This window comes from Triticum dicoccoides, chromosome 4A (assembly GCF_002162155.2).
Source record: "Triticum dicoccoides isolate Atlit2015 ecotype Zavitan chromosome 4A, WEW_v2.0, whole genome shotgun sequence".
In the NCBI taxonomy this organism is placed as follows: Eukaryota; Viridiplantae; Streptophyta; class Magnoliopsida; order Poales; family Poaceae; genus Triticum; species Triticum dicoccoides.
In genome coordinates, this window is record NC_041386.1 from 592,240,613 (window position 1) to 592,255,300 (window position 14,688).

Genomic DNA, 14,688 nt, shown 5'->3' on the forward strand with positions numbered 1-14,688 from the left:
AGGGAGTGGGAGTGGGAGTGGGGTTGGGGTTGGGTAGGTGGGATTGATTCCGGTGTGTGGAGGCGGAAGCTTCGGGAAGGTGGCCGCTGCCGCTGCCGCTGCGTGCTTTATGGGATGGGATGGGAGGGGAGGGGCGGGAACGTGGGAGAGAGATAGACTCGGGAGCGCGGGATGCGGGGGATCGGGCGCCACGTGTCCGATCCGACGGTCGTGATCGAGCCGGGAGCAGGTGGGGGGAGGCGTATCCGCTATGCGGCACCCGAGTGGTGGCTCCTGCTCGGGGGTTTTGAAATGGAAATGCTAGGCGTACATCCACGGCTTGTCAACTTCCAAGCTTCAACCCGGTTTGGGTGAACCATTCTCCCTCGCCCCCGCCCCCCCCCCTCCCGCGGCTTCTACCCGTGGGCGGCAACCATGCCTCCCCACCCTGTCGTTTCTATGCGTGGGTGACACGGCCATCGGTTTGTCGCGTCCGCGAGTTCACCTCCCTCTCTCCTTCTCCTCCATCTGTTTGTCGTAATTTATGGTCGTGTGTTGGGAGGCCATGGATATGGCTTGTAGTGTTCACCGGCCATCATCGCTAAGGGATGAAAACAACATCGCCTCCCTCATGTTTTGTCGTAATTTATGGTCGCGGGTCGGGAGGCCACGACTGTGCCATGTACCGTTCGCCGGCCATCATCGCCGAGGAATGAAAACGACATCGCCTCCCCCTCCCCTGCCCCTCTCATATTTCTCGTGTGTCGTCGTCCATTTTTTATATGGGTCATTGCTAAATGTGTCACCATCTAGTGTGGGGATGCACATCACCGAGAGGACGTGCCCACACACCGACATGAGGATGGATGCAGCAATGAGGCATCGACGTACGGCGGCGGCCGTGTGTAACGTGTTCACATGCCAAGTACTGGAAAAATGTATTGGGACAAGGCCAAATGTCACTATATACTGCGAAGACAAGGTGTTTCACTGGGACATCCTAATAACTTATTCGAAGGTGAGATTTTTTTTTTGTTGCGCCATCTGTGACCCAACTCCCCAATATCTGGATTTCATCAAGGATCAGATACCTGTTGGAGATGCTCTAAGGGAGCGATTTGGAATATATTCTTTTGAACACAGTCCAAACGCAAGCGCTCATATACATACATGTATACACTCATCAAATATGCACGTGTACACACACTCTATCCTTATGAGCACATTTGAGAGACTGAGCCGGCAACCTAGATTTGAGAGATACTTCCCCCTTGGACATAGTTGCCTCCCTTGGTCGGAGCGACCCTTGCGTCCACGCGGGCTGGTTTGCACGTCGCTCGGCCCGTGGTCTGGCCTCTGGAGTAGCACCAGCCAAGGTGGTGGTCAGCGGCAAACTTGGGCTGCGGATCCGGAGCGGCAGGCTCAACCATGGGCGCTTGAAACACGGGCAGGGAAAGTGGGGGCCCGACCCTGAGCCTGCCGCAGCGGCAGCGGCCCATGCATGTCCATGGATGCGCCAGGGGCCTACAGCATAGCCTTGGCCGTGAGGTTTTCGGCAAGCCGTCGGGGCGCCATGTGAGGTTTTCCCGGAATACGTCCATCTGTCACCGGCCACAAGTCCAGAAGTGACGGCGCGACAGCTGAACATCCTGCGATTCATTCCTTGGGGATTCGATGAGGGCCTCCTCCTCGACACCCTACTGGGTCCTGGGCTCCTGGCTCTACACCAGATGACAATAGCGCCTGACGGTGATCGGCCCAATGAGGAACAAGTCTTGCAACCCCAGTTCGTGCATTTTGGAATTGATTTTACTGTACGGTGTTACGTGCATGAATTCTTTGGATGAACATAAACTTTGCTCTCAAGTCTCAACCCTCATGATTACCGATTAGAATATCTTCTGCTCATGACCTACTGTAACGAGAGATGGTGAAGGAGTTGCGCACTCTTGTCGACATAATAGCTCATGCATGATTATGGTAGTTGCACATTTTTGTCAGCATAGTTGGCATCCACGGTAGCTGTAGTTGCGCACATAGTAGTTCGCAGTTGGATACGATTATTAAAAAGTTGCACAACACGACAATACAAAGATGGTTAGATGATGTCTCGCGTTTGCATTGCTTATTCAAATATAGCTAGACGAGCGACATTGTAAGCTTGATCAACTATTGCTGCACACTGAAATACTGTCGCACCCGGGAGCCTGGGGAGGCGGCGCGAAGACCCGGCCGGAGGACGCTGGAGACGGGGGCTGCGAGGCCGCTTGCCGCCGCGGACCTGCACCCACGGCTCCGGGAGGGCGTCGCGTGCGTCCAGGGCGCCGCACACGCGATGGATCTCGGATCTTGGGGCGGCGCGAGGGACGGACCCCAGCGGGGCAGGAAGCGGGGAACCGGCCTCGGAGGACACGAGGTGGTCGCCGCACACAGCGCGCTGCGGTAGGAGCTGGGCTGGGAGGGCCGGCAGGAAGAGTCCGCGGAGGACGGGCTGTCGTCGAGCCAGCGTCACACGCGGTTGTGGCCGCCGGTGGCTGGGGGTGGACTCCATGCGGTGGACGGCAAGGCCGGGGTGGCCGTCGGCGCTTTTTTCACTAGAGAGAGTTTGTTGGAATGTGAAGCCGCATGCCCAACCGTCTGACCATGAAAGAGTTGCACAATTATACTTTCGGAGTTGCACATCGACTGCCAAATAGTTGGCCGGGGCTATGATTCGATTGTGTAAGCATCGCCCACACACGCATTGATATTTAATTGGCTTGTAATATAATTTAGTTGCACACACATTGATATTTAGTTGGCTTGTAATATAGTTTATACATTGATATTTAGTTGGCAGGAAGACTAGTTGCACACACATATACTCAGTTGATTTGTAATATAATCTAGTTGCATACATATTGATATTTAGTTGGCAGGAAGACTAGTCTAGTTGCACACACATTGATATTTAGTTGGCAGGAAGACTAGTTGCACACACATATGCTCAGTTGACTTGTAATATAATTTAGTTGCACACACATTAATGTTTAGTTGGCAAAAAGACTAGTTGCACACACATATGCTTAGTTGGTTTGTAATATAGTCTAGTTACACACACGTTGATGTTTAGTTGGCAGAACACTAGTTGCACACATATATGCTTAATTGACGCGCCAATGTAGTCTCGTTGCACACACATTGATATTTAGTTAGCAGGACTAGTTATACACATATATGCTCAGTTGGCGCGGCAATGTAGTCTAATTGTACACACATTGATGTTTAGAGCATCTCCAGCCGCGCCCCCAATAGGCCTCCCCAGGCCACTTTTTCGGCGCCGACGTAAAAAAAACGGCCTAGTCACGCCCCCAGGACGCCGAAAATCGCCTGTTCGGCCTTTTTTCCGCTCGGCGGTCACAGGCCGCACCCGGCGCACTGGGGAGCAGTTGGGGGCTCCGGCGCAAGGGAAAAGCGTGGCTGGCACACACCGTGAGGGGAAAAGTCAAGGTTTTCTTCCCCGACTCGCCTCCCACCGCCCGCGCCCTCGGTCACCAGTAGCTATATCCCGGCGCCGCCCACCGCCCTACACCGCTAGATAGCCATTCCCCGCCGGAAAAATAGCAGCGCTTCACCGTGGCAGCCCCTCCAACAGCAGCTGGGCGTTTTCGGCCGCGGAGGCGCGGTTTAGCGGCGGGTACACGCTCACTGAGCGCAAGGTGTTCGGCGATTTGCCTGCCTCGGCAATGGACTCGGATGACGAGGAAGCGCTCGCCGCGCTGCTGGAGGAGGAAGCCGAGGCCGACGTCCAGGAAGAAGAGCATCTCATGGTGCTCGCCGCCCTCGCCCAGCTGCTGGCAAGCAATGAAAAGCCGTGGCGAGGTGGCTCGGCGCCTGGGCGGGTGAAAGCAAAGAACCGGCATCGTCTCGAAGGCTACTGCTTGCTCTACTCTGATTACTTCGCCGATGCTCCACTTCACGGCGAGAAAACATTTCGGCGCCGTTATCGGATGAGCCGAAAGCTCTTCCTCAGGATTGTGAATTCCATCCGGGAGTTTGATAACTACTTCAAGTGCAAGATGGATTGCACCGGCGCTCTTGGATTCACCTCCATCCAGAAGTGCACGACAGCTATAAGGATGCTTGCATATGGAGCTCCCGGTGATTCACTCGACGACTATGGGCGCATGACCGAGTCCACCAGCATAGAGTGTTTCTACAAGTTCTGTCGGGCAATGGTGGCAGTGTTTGGACCACAATACTTGAGAACACCCAATGCGAAATACACTGCTCGAATCCGAGCACAGAATGCAGCAAGAGAATTTCCTGGGATGCTTGAAAGCATCGACTGCATGCATTGGAAATGGAAGAATTGCCCATTTGCTTGGCAGGGGATGTACAAAGGCGCCAAAGGCGGTTGCAGTGTGATGCTTGAGGCGGTGGCCACACAGGACCTCTGGATTTGGCACTCCTTCTTTGATATGCCAGGAACTCACAATGACATCAACGTGCTGCAGTGCTCTCTTGTCTTTTGCCAAGCTTGTTGAAGGTCATTCTCCTCTGGTGAACTTCGAGATCAATGGGCGGCACTACAACAAGGGGTATTATCTAGCTGATGGCATCTATCCGAGATGGTCGACATTTGTGAAGACGATCTCAAACCCTGTGCCAGGAGGCAAGAACGCCTGGTTTGCGAAGGTTCAGGAGGCTTGCAGGAAGGATGTCGAGCGGGCATTTGGTGTGCTCCAATCTCGATTTGCTGTTGTCCGGTACCCCGCTCAGACCTGCACGAAAGATCAAATATGGGAGATTATGACTTGCTGTGTCATCTTGCACAACATGATCATCGAGAGCGAGCAAGAAGACCCAGTGTTTGACACTGAACCATACTATAGGCAGGATCCTCTAGCCGAAGTTGATCACTAGCTACGGGCAACCTGGACTGCCTATCTCAGTATGCGTCAGGAGATCCGAGACCCACATGTGCATCATCAACTGCAGCAAGATCTGATAGAGCATCTATGGAGGGTCAAGGGCGACGCCGGGCGCGACGTGTGATGAAATATTGGCATATACATACGCTCAGTAGGCGCGGCAATGCAGTCTAGTTACACACACATTGATATTTAATTGACAGGAAAACTAGTTCGTCGAAACATCCCCATGCGGGATCTATTTTCGAAGAGCACGTCGCGAGGATTACAACTGTGAAAACGGATCTTAATTCCGACGCGCGATTTAAAAATTATGACTTTTTTAAAATTTGAAAACTCAAATTAAATGTGTTCATATCTGTTCACATGTATGCTTTGTGGTACTTTTTCTAATTAGAATTGTTTTATCAATTAGAAGGGACTAATTATTACCTTTTTGGATTAGGGACCAACATTGTCTATTTTAGACCGCCGCTCGGGACGATTAGCGAGCAGCTAGATCGGTCTATCAAAATTTTGCAGGATCCGCTACAGCTGCTCTGCTCTTCGAAGCCCTGAGAGGAGGACCAATACAGCCTGATCGGGAAACCAATGAAAACATCCAAACGGCATGTCTGCAGCATCAAACAAGCGGTAAAAAGGAAAGCGAGCTGCCAACCAACAGACTTGCCGAGCAGCATTTGGTAAAAGTTTCAGGCATCGATGATAACTGCTTGGTTCCAGCAAAAGAGCATTCTGGATCGTGACATGCAAACCACCACTAACACACAAAGTACACTATTCTACCACCTTTTTACAGGTATATACACACAGAACGAACGAACATTCCGAAAAGAACTACTACCGTGGAAGCAGCACTGGCACTCCTGAAGAGCTAATCCAGTGCGCGGAGACCCGGCTCGGACTGTTCCTTCCTCATCGCCCCAACCGCCCCCCTGAAAATGCCAACCAACAGGGACCGATTAGAAATGCCGGTCATTTAAACGCGATGAAATGGGACTAGAAATGCTCCGTCCGGTTTCGTTTCATAGTCCTCCTTTTGTTTGAACAGAAAGCTATAAACTATGTTTTTGTTGCCGCAATAGGAAATATGTGCTACAGTATAATATGTACTATACCAAACAGCGAGCAAGGTAACATCAACTTTCATAACGTGAAATCGTCATACAAGCACCAAGGTTCGTAGAAACACGGTCCATAACATCGCTACTGCTTAAAGGCAATTTAATTAAGCAATCGTTGAAGAACAGCTACAGAAGGAATGCAATGCAGGATTGTAATATATACCTATGCGCTACCTGCATCTCCTCGTTTTCAGGCTTCAGTTTCATTCCAGCCGAGAACGCAGCAGAGGCCTGTTTGTACTCCTAATGATGGAATTGTGGATCAAAGATTTTCTACAGAGCCGGAGGTGATGTATAAAGCAGCAAAAAGATTATAGTCTTACCAGAAGAGACATGAGGGCGGCTCCTTTCCGGTAGTAACCTTTAGGAAACTTAGGGTTCAGACTTATGCAAGCATTGGCATCAACCAAAGCGGCATGTGCTTCACCACACTTCAGATGGCACAGGCTCCTGTTCGAATACAACACCGCGTCAGCCGGATCCAGCTTGATTGCCTGCACCAAACCAAATGTTAAAAGACCACGAAGCACAGCCTGTTTATTCCTGAATGAAACAAGAACCTAGTACGATAAGTGAAGCTAAACTAGCGTGTGATCGGAAACCTAAGTGGCACGGTTACAGTTTTAGAACTGAACCTAGTTCAGAAATCAAACGGAAACAGCTCACTAAACCAGTTAAAAGCGTCAGATAGAATGTGTTGCACAAAAGAAAGAGATTTTATCAGTTATAAATGTTATCCAAATTTATTTGAAGAAATAATGATTTACGCACTTACGAAAAATAAAAATTAAGTCAAAACAGATAAATCAACCATGACTGTTTCCCTTTGGTGGAGTATGAAATCCAATTCGGAGAATTTCAGTTATTTTCTGTTTGCGGGAAAAATCACTCCCAACTTCTGATTCCTAAATCCTAATTAAGCTGTAACCTAGCTGTGTGAAACTAGTAAGTACATGGCGCAGACATGTAAGTTAGGAAGGATGTTTAAAAATCAGTTCCCAGCTAATGTCAACTAGTTAATGATACATTAGCAATACAGAAATAGAAGTGTCTTCCGATGGTTTTTCAGTATAGAATTTTGATGCCGCGGCATAGTCCTTGCCCTCAACTGCTTTTGCACCTTGTGATTTCAGCCGAGCCTTCCTATCTTTGTCACTTGACTTGTCCTACATTATTAAGAGAACTTGTACCAACATTAAATCAAAAAAATAAGGTGCCACAGGCTGTAAAATGTCCGAATAACGGATGTCTTATTCCCCAAACTAGTACAAAAAAACATGGTTTTCTTCAAATAGCAGGATACATGCATAGATATGCTCAAGGTGAAATATTGTAAAAAATTAATAACCTGCTTAAAAAGGGATAGAAATATTAGTCAAAAGACACAAATCAACAGTAGCTTGCGTTTGCTGGTATATTAACTCCTGACCCTACACAGCTATACCTGTCAATTATAGCAGCACAAAACATTCTTACATGTGGGAATAAGTAACCGGTAGAGTGTGAACACATACATTCGTAGGATGCCAAGTGTTATATTCTTAAGACTGCCACTTAGTGATGTCTTAGCAAATATGAAAATAACAGTGCTCTCCAACAGCTTGTTCAGTAAGAGGGCCATCGAAAATGAATGCATGACAATATACCTCGGAATAGAATTTTGATGCAGCGACATAGTTCTTCCCTTCAGCAGCTTTTGCACCGCTTGATTTCAGTGAAGCTTTGCTATCATTGTCACCTTTCTTAACCTAAATAATTAAACAAAACTTATGTTAAGATATGTTAAAAATTACAGATGCTGCAAAACTGTACTAAGGCAGGATAACCTGTCTTATTTCTTCTAGTAATAAGAATAGCTGATGACATATTAACTGTACAGAACTGAAGATGGCATTCTAACACAATGATATGGATTACTTTCATACATCACCCAACTATTAATATGCAGAGTAAGTTTCCCAGTTCTCAATGAAATGATTCCAAATATCCCCCGTTTACTACACTGTATACCTCTGATGGATCCATCAAATCTCCTATCTAGCTCCATCCTATAGTCTTCACCCAAAAATGGATGGATCTAGGGAACTATCTATGTAGCTTTCAGACTATTATTCTTGAAAGCAGATCAAAGTGCTCTATCTATTCATCAAAGAGATGAGTAGAGTTTGATTATTGCATCATCTTCTTGCATGGACTTGCCAGAGGCACCTGATACCAGTTTATACCAACAAAAAGAAACACTGCATAAATGTCCCCATTTGTTTTCCATCACTTCAATATCCATGTGTGTGAGAGAGAGGGTTGCTTGGTTTCCCAAGCAGGCCAGGGTACGGAGGATACAAAAAAGGAAAATACAAGGGCTGTGAGTTAAAAAATGACGGGACAAGATTTTTGCAAAAACACGAAGATACATAATTGATGCAATCTCCTCTATAACATGATGTCATGAAAGGCAACCAGTGGGAGACAAAGCAAACAGTTCTTTGGCTTGTGACATGTCTGGATCCAAAATTTCTCATGGAACTAGTAAAAACGTAACATCATTGGGCGCCTACAAACACTGAGCTAAACATGAACTGCCGATATTGAAAAGTGAAATCATGAATGATACAAGGTCTCAGCAATAGGATCGTTCCGTCCAGATGACCTTTATGGTGGAATTAGTCAGCACCTAGTTTTTGGACAGGACGACTGGAGCTTCTAATCTGATTTTCACTCCATGATTTTGTCTCAACGTCACTGAACCTCACATATTGAATACAGCGAGATGTACTAAAGGAGCAGTAAACAAAAATTATGGTCTGCATGCACTCGAGTTCCAAGAGACATCATATAATATTCATCACCCGGGACAGGTTTATCCAACAAGTGTCAGAGACAACAACAATGATGTTAAGAGCATCAAGTATCAAGGTTTAAGAACTAACATAAATTAGAAAAATAATTCACCTGCTTAGCTGGAACATTGATATTTGCGCCAACCTCCAACAAGTATTTAACGCATGTGGTTAAGCCATTGTTAGTTGCTATCGCCAATGGAGTTTCAGGAGTTGTACAATTGACGTCCGCACCAGCCTGTGGGTGAACAGATATAACATAAAACACATGGAGAATACAAAGGCATCTTCCACCATAAGATTCCCTCAAGCAATCATAATGTGCAGAATGTGAACAGCACACCATACCTTGACAATAAGTTTCATGCACTCTAAGCAAGTGGATTCATTCATTCTTTCAGGAGTAACATAGAGTGCTGTGGTCAAGGGTGTACCAAGGTCCCATGAGACTTTGTTCGGCTGCAATTTTAGTTTGAAAAACAAAAGGGACCTCCCAGGTTCCACATATGTTGAAGAAATATGATTCTAGGGATTGTATATGCATAAAAACTTGAGCTATGAAGAAAAAATAGCTCAAATGGAAGAACATCAATTTACTAATTACATCTGCATGGTGCTCCAGCAAAATCTTCATAGCACTGAACTTCCCATGAGCTGCAGCGGCAACTAGAGGCGTCCCATGAGGAGAAGGTGCATCAACATTAGCTCCTTTCGATAGCAGCAGTCGTGCAATTTCATCACAGCCTAGCAAGAAAGGAGGCATCCACACAGTTTGAATAGTTATATACTATCAGTATAGACAACACGCTGGCAAAAAGAATTTCAATTGCGGGACAAATTCATTTTGGGATATTTATTTAAAAAAATCATGTGGTGGAACCATCACTTGCGTATTATCACTCAGATGGTCAACCTCATAACCAGATCGGGCAGCAATTCAACAGAGAAATATGAAATCATATGCAACCATTTTTTACAGTGCAGAATGTGAAGAAATAGACACCTGTTGCTACTGCTTCATGCAGAGGAGTCGTGCCGTTGGAGGAATCTTTTATGTTGGGATCAGCACCTTTTTCAAGAAAATACCTTGTGGCATTCACTTCCCCATGCCCCACCGCAAAAGACAAAGGCGTCGCACCTGCCAACAAAGCATTACAATCAAGCAATTTAGTCAAACATTGACACCCTGCCATACCGTAATAACAAACGGTTGGCCTAAGAAATCTACTGCCGTCTTCTTCACTTGCTCAGCATATGAAGGGATGCATATCACAAGCAATACTGAAGACTGAAATCTCAGAGATACGCACATTTGCAGGTGCACATAAACAAGTGGTGGTATAATTAATACTGCATAACAAAACATCATTCACAAGCATGTTTTTACTTTTTAGAAGGAAATTTTATAATCACCAGGTTTCACTAGCACAAGCTTATATTACGCGACAAAAATATGTTAAAACGAAGTAATAATCGGAATGGTAAGAATTTAATTGACTGGCCCGCATATGTGAGACGAAACAAATGAGGAAAGGAAATTCCTACAGATGGATGCCAATAATTCATGAATTGCGTTGTACCGTATGAAGTAGTATTTGCTTAGCTTGCTTCCCAGTCAGAAACAAGAACTCAACTGAAACACAGAAGCATTTGATTCAGTAGTAGTATTTGGGAGAGGCGCCGGCCGTACCAGAGCCAGGATTAGCAGCCTCGGAGTCGACATCAAATCCAAGCTCCTCCACCAAGTACTTGCAGATCCCCACATCACCCTTGGATGCTGCGGCATGCAATGCCCCAACGTCCCTGAGCCTCACGGAGGCAAGCGACTCCCTGTCATCCTCGCCCATGCCATCTACCACGGCTTCAAGACGATCGACCCAGATTTCAAAAGAACCACGTTAATTACGGCTAAGGTAAACCCTAATCCAGAACAATGCCATCACGGAGGAGGGTCTTACCCTTGAGGCGGTCGAGGTCGCCGTCCTCGCACGCGAAGAGGAACTGCTCCTGCGGCGGCCACTGCCAGCCGGTGCTACCCAGATCGCGCGCGCGACGAGCGGGAGGCCAGGAAGGAACACGTCAGGGGCCATGGTAGACCGAATGAAACTCGCCCGAAATGGTGAGGCGAGACAGAGCGGAGGGGGTCGCGTGCGCGCGCACGTGCCCACGTCGGTGACGGTGGCCTGGAGGCCGAGGCGGGCGGCGACGTCGGCGAGGGCGCGAGCCGCCGCGGCTCTCTGGACGTCGCTCGCGCTCGCGCATCCTCCTCCGGCGCCGCTAGGGATCCTCCCGTTCTCCATGGCGGGAGAGAGCTCGCGAAGGCCCTGGAAGCGGGCGGGCAGACGGTCGGGGTTAGCGGTGGGGCGGTGGCTTCTATGGGAAGGAAAGGAGGCCTCTGTGTGGGAGAGAGAAGGCTGCGACGGATGGATGGGATGCGACGGGACGGGCGGGGTGCGGAGGCGCCAGTGGGAGGGCCGTTGACTGCGGATGACGACGGAGAATCCGGGGAGGCGTGACGATCTCCATAGTGGCATGTGTTGGTGCACTGGGTGAGCCGAGTGATGTCGAGCTGCTTCTGCTGCAGCTATCACTTCAACGCAGTGGGGTTGGGGTGCATCGAGTGTGTGCCCAAAATAAGTGTAGCAGAGACAGCTTGTGTGTGTATAGCCGGAGTTGATAAATCTGAAATTAAAAGCATCTCCAGCCGTTCGGCCCCCAGGACGCTAAAAAATAACGGTCCGGGGGTGAACCGGCGCTAGTTCGGCCCCTGGGGCGACCTAGCTTCCAGTCACGCCCCCAGGACGCGGAAAAAATCGAACTTAGTCGTTCGAACGGAAGATGTTCGGAAACATAGGAACAATAATTGCTGCGTGTGTGGTATGCAAGATTCATGGCGTCACAATCTCATCGAGTGCACGATGGCAAGATGTGCGTGGTCTCTGGTCGATCCAGTGCTATTGGAACATATGATAGCCACTTCGGAACCACTCGCATGAAATTGGTTGTTCTCCATGATGAAGCTTCTGCCGCATGAGGAGCTAACTCGTATGACGGTAACGTTGTGGATAATCTGGACGGCAAGAAAACTCATCCATGAGGGTATACATCAAAGCCCCCTTTCCACTCACCTTGTTGTGACGAGTTCTATTTCACAACTTGATCAAGTTATCCCTTTGCTGACGCCAAACATTGGCCCTGCAAATCAGGGGGGAAAGAGATGGATGCCATATCCTGTTGGATGTGTTAAGATGAATGTTGACGCGGGAGTATCTGTGAACCATAATATTGGGGTGGCTGCAGCAATTTGCCGTGACAGAGATGGCACATATTTAGGCCCAGTTCTTTTCCAAAATCTAGAGATTCTTTCATAATCCAACCCCTACACAACTTCTCTCAGAATCTTTAAGTCCCATTTTTTTTTACAATTCTATCTAGTTAGGGTCTAATTAGATAGGATTGTAGAACAAATAGGGCTCAAAAATTCTGAAAAAAACTGGATAAGGGTCGAATTCTGGGAGAATCCTCAGATTCTGGCAAAAAACTAGGCTTTAGAGTCATCAGTCCTGGTCACTCATGGATCGGTGGATCCTACTTCACTAAGACGATTGCATGCTCTATCGTCGGCTGAAGACTTGGGGGTGCGCCATCTTCATATTGCATGAAATTGCAAGTGGTGAAAAATATCAATTGTGTGGCTAGAGGATCTTATGGTGTCGTCGTCAAGGAGATTAAGGAGATGGAGAAATCTTTTATTTCATGCTCTTTTGTTCATGAATTTCGAGCTTCTAATTTTGAAGCTCATAAGTTAGGTGTTTCCCTTCCACAGAGTAGACATTTGTGGTTAGGTCCTCCTCATGATCCATATGTAATACCTGTAAACATTACCTCGGTTTAATAAAGCCTAGCTGATTTTGCTCCCCCAAAAAATACAATTATAGCAGTACCGAAAGAAAATGTAGCACCAGATTCTACCTTGTTAGCTGTGTTTGCCTTCAACCGTTTTAGCCTCCATAAATATTAACAAATGTCGCTAAAGCACATCTAGATGTGCCATAAGTATTACACATCTAAGTCATATGTCATTGACCTTACATTGAGATTCGTGTGAATATTTTCTTTCTCTTTTTTCCTTCTCTTTATGCTTGATTCACTCACTTAGATGTGCAATAACTAGAGCCCATCTAGATGTGCCCTAGACACACCCAACAAATGTCCTTATGGAAATCGAAATTCTGCAGGATCCGCTAGAGTTGCTCTTACAAGCCCTGAGCGGAGGACCAATGAAAACATCCAAACTGCATCAAACACGCAGAAAAAAGAAGACATGCCGACTGCCGAGCGGCATTTGGTAACAGTTTCATGTGCTGATAAGAGCTCCCAGCATCCAAAGAGCGTTTTGGATCGTAACATGCAAAACCACTACACAAGTACGTTCTACCTTTTTACAGGTATATATACACAGAACGAACATTCAGAAAAGACTACTGTGGAAGCAGAAGCACTCCTGAAGAACTAATCCAGTGCGTAGAGACTCGGCTCAGACTGTTCCTTCCTCATTGCCTCAACTGCCTCCCTGAAATTGCCAACAGGAAACGAGTAGAAATCTCAATCATTTCACACGACACGATGCCAATGGGATTATAAATGCTCCAGGTTGTTCCATCTTCACACAACCATTTCGTAGTCCCTTTGTTTGAAAATCAGACGGGAATGCTATTTTTTGTCGCAAAAGGAATGATATGCCACAGTACAGCATGCACAAACATACGGCCAGCAACGTAACACTAACTTTCATAAAATGTGAAACCATCATACGAGAACCAAGGTTCATAAAACATGGTCCATAATATCACTACTGTTTAAAGGTAATTTAATTAATCAACCGTTGAAGAATAGCTATAGAAGGAATGAACTGGATTGTACCTATGCGCCTCCTGCATCTCCTTGTTGTTAGGCTCCAGTTTCATTCCAGCCGAGAACGCATCAGAGGCCTCTTTGTACTCCTAATAATGAAATCATCGTTCAAAGATTTTCTACAGGGCCGGAGGTGATGTATAAAGCAGCAAAAAAAACATTTATTCTTACCAGAAGAGACATAAGGGCGGCTCCTTTCCGGTAGTAACCTTTATGCCACTTAGGGTCCAGACTTATGCAAGCATTGGCATCAATCAAAGCGTCATGTGCTTCACCACACTTCAGATAGCAAAGGCTCCTGTTCGAATACAACACCGCGTCAGCCGGATCCAGCTTGATTGCCTGCACCAAACCAAATGTTAAAAGACCACGAAGCACAACCTGTTTATTGCGGGGTAAAACAAGAACCATGATCTGCTCCATTTGTGTTAACTAGTTAATGATACAGTATTACATTAGCAATACAGAAATAAAAGTGTTTTCCAATGGGTTTTCAGTAACAGCGTTTTTGAATATAACTGCCTCAAAATATACCTCTGTGTAGAATTTTGATGCGGCGGCATAGTCCTTGCCCTCAACTGCTTTTGCACCTTGTGATTTCAGCCGAGCCTTCCTATCTTTGTCACTTGACTTGCCCTACATTATTAAGAGAACTTTTACCAAGATTAAATAGAAAAGTAAGATGCCACAGGCTGTAAAATGCCGGAATAACGGATGTCTTATTTCCCGAACTAGTTCAAAAAACATGGTTTTCTTCAAACAGCAGGATACATGCCAAGATATACTCGAATCCAAATGAATGGGCAGAGCTTTCACTATAAATGTAAACCTTGGATGGGAATTGTACCGTCCTTTCGTAAGGCCTTGCCTACTTCAGCAAAAAACATGCAAAATAGCCTTTCTATAGCACTGACCCCCCCC

The 14,688-nt window shown here is 46.9% G+C and overlaps 1 protein-coding gene and 1 pseudogene across 1 annotated transcript; both read right to left on the reverse strand.

Moving 5' to 3' along the window:
- Nucleotides 1-5,575: 5,575 nt before the first annotated feature.
- On the reverse strand, nt 5,576-11,066 carry LOC119287084 (poly [ADP-ribose] polymerase tankyrase-1-like). Its single transcript, XM_037566586.1, has 11 exons — nt 10,812-11,066; nt 10,544-10,714; nt 9,857-9,991; nt 9,458-9,597; nt 9,202-9,312; nt 8,966-9,091; nt 7,663-7,764; nt 7,054-7,182; nt 6,340-6,510; nt 6,180-6,259; nt 5,576-5,827 (listed from the first exon to the last, which is right to left on the reverse strand). Exons 2-11 carry the CDS (start codon nt 10,698-10,700, stop codon nt 5,767-5,769), a joined length of 1,212 nt encoding a protein of 403 aa, XP_037422483.1. The 5' UTR covers nt 10,701-10,714; nt 10,812-11,066; the 3' UTR covers nt 5,576-5,766.
- A 2,100-nt stretch (nt 11,067-13,166) lies between these two features.
- LOC119287083 overlaps nt 13,167-14,688 on the reverse strand; it is a 6,215-nt pseudogene continuing 4,693 nt past the window's right edge.

Excerpts from the sequence above, each read along its gene's own strand:
- LOC119287084 (XM_037566586.1), bottom strand. The coding sequence starts at position 10,700 with ATGGGCGAGGATGACAGGGAGTCGCTTGCCTCCGTGAGGCTCAGGGAC. Across the intron at positions 9,313-9,457 it reads TGCTGGAGCACCATGCAGAT|CCGAACAAAGTCTCATGGGA; the intron begins GTAATTAGTAAA and ends CTAAAATTGCAG. Across the intron at positions 6,511-7,053 it reads CGGAAGACACTTCTATTTCT|GCAATCAAGCTGGATCCGGC; the intron begins GTATTGCTAATG and ends GGTTTGGTGCAG.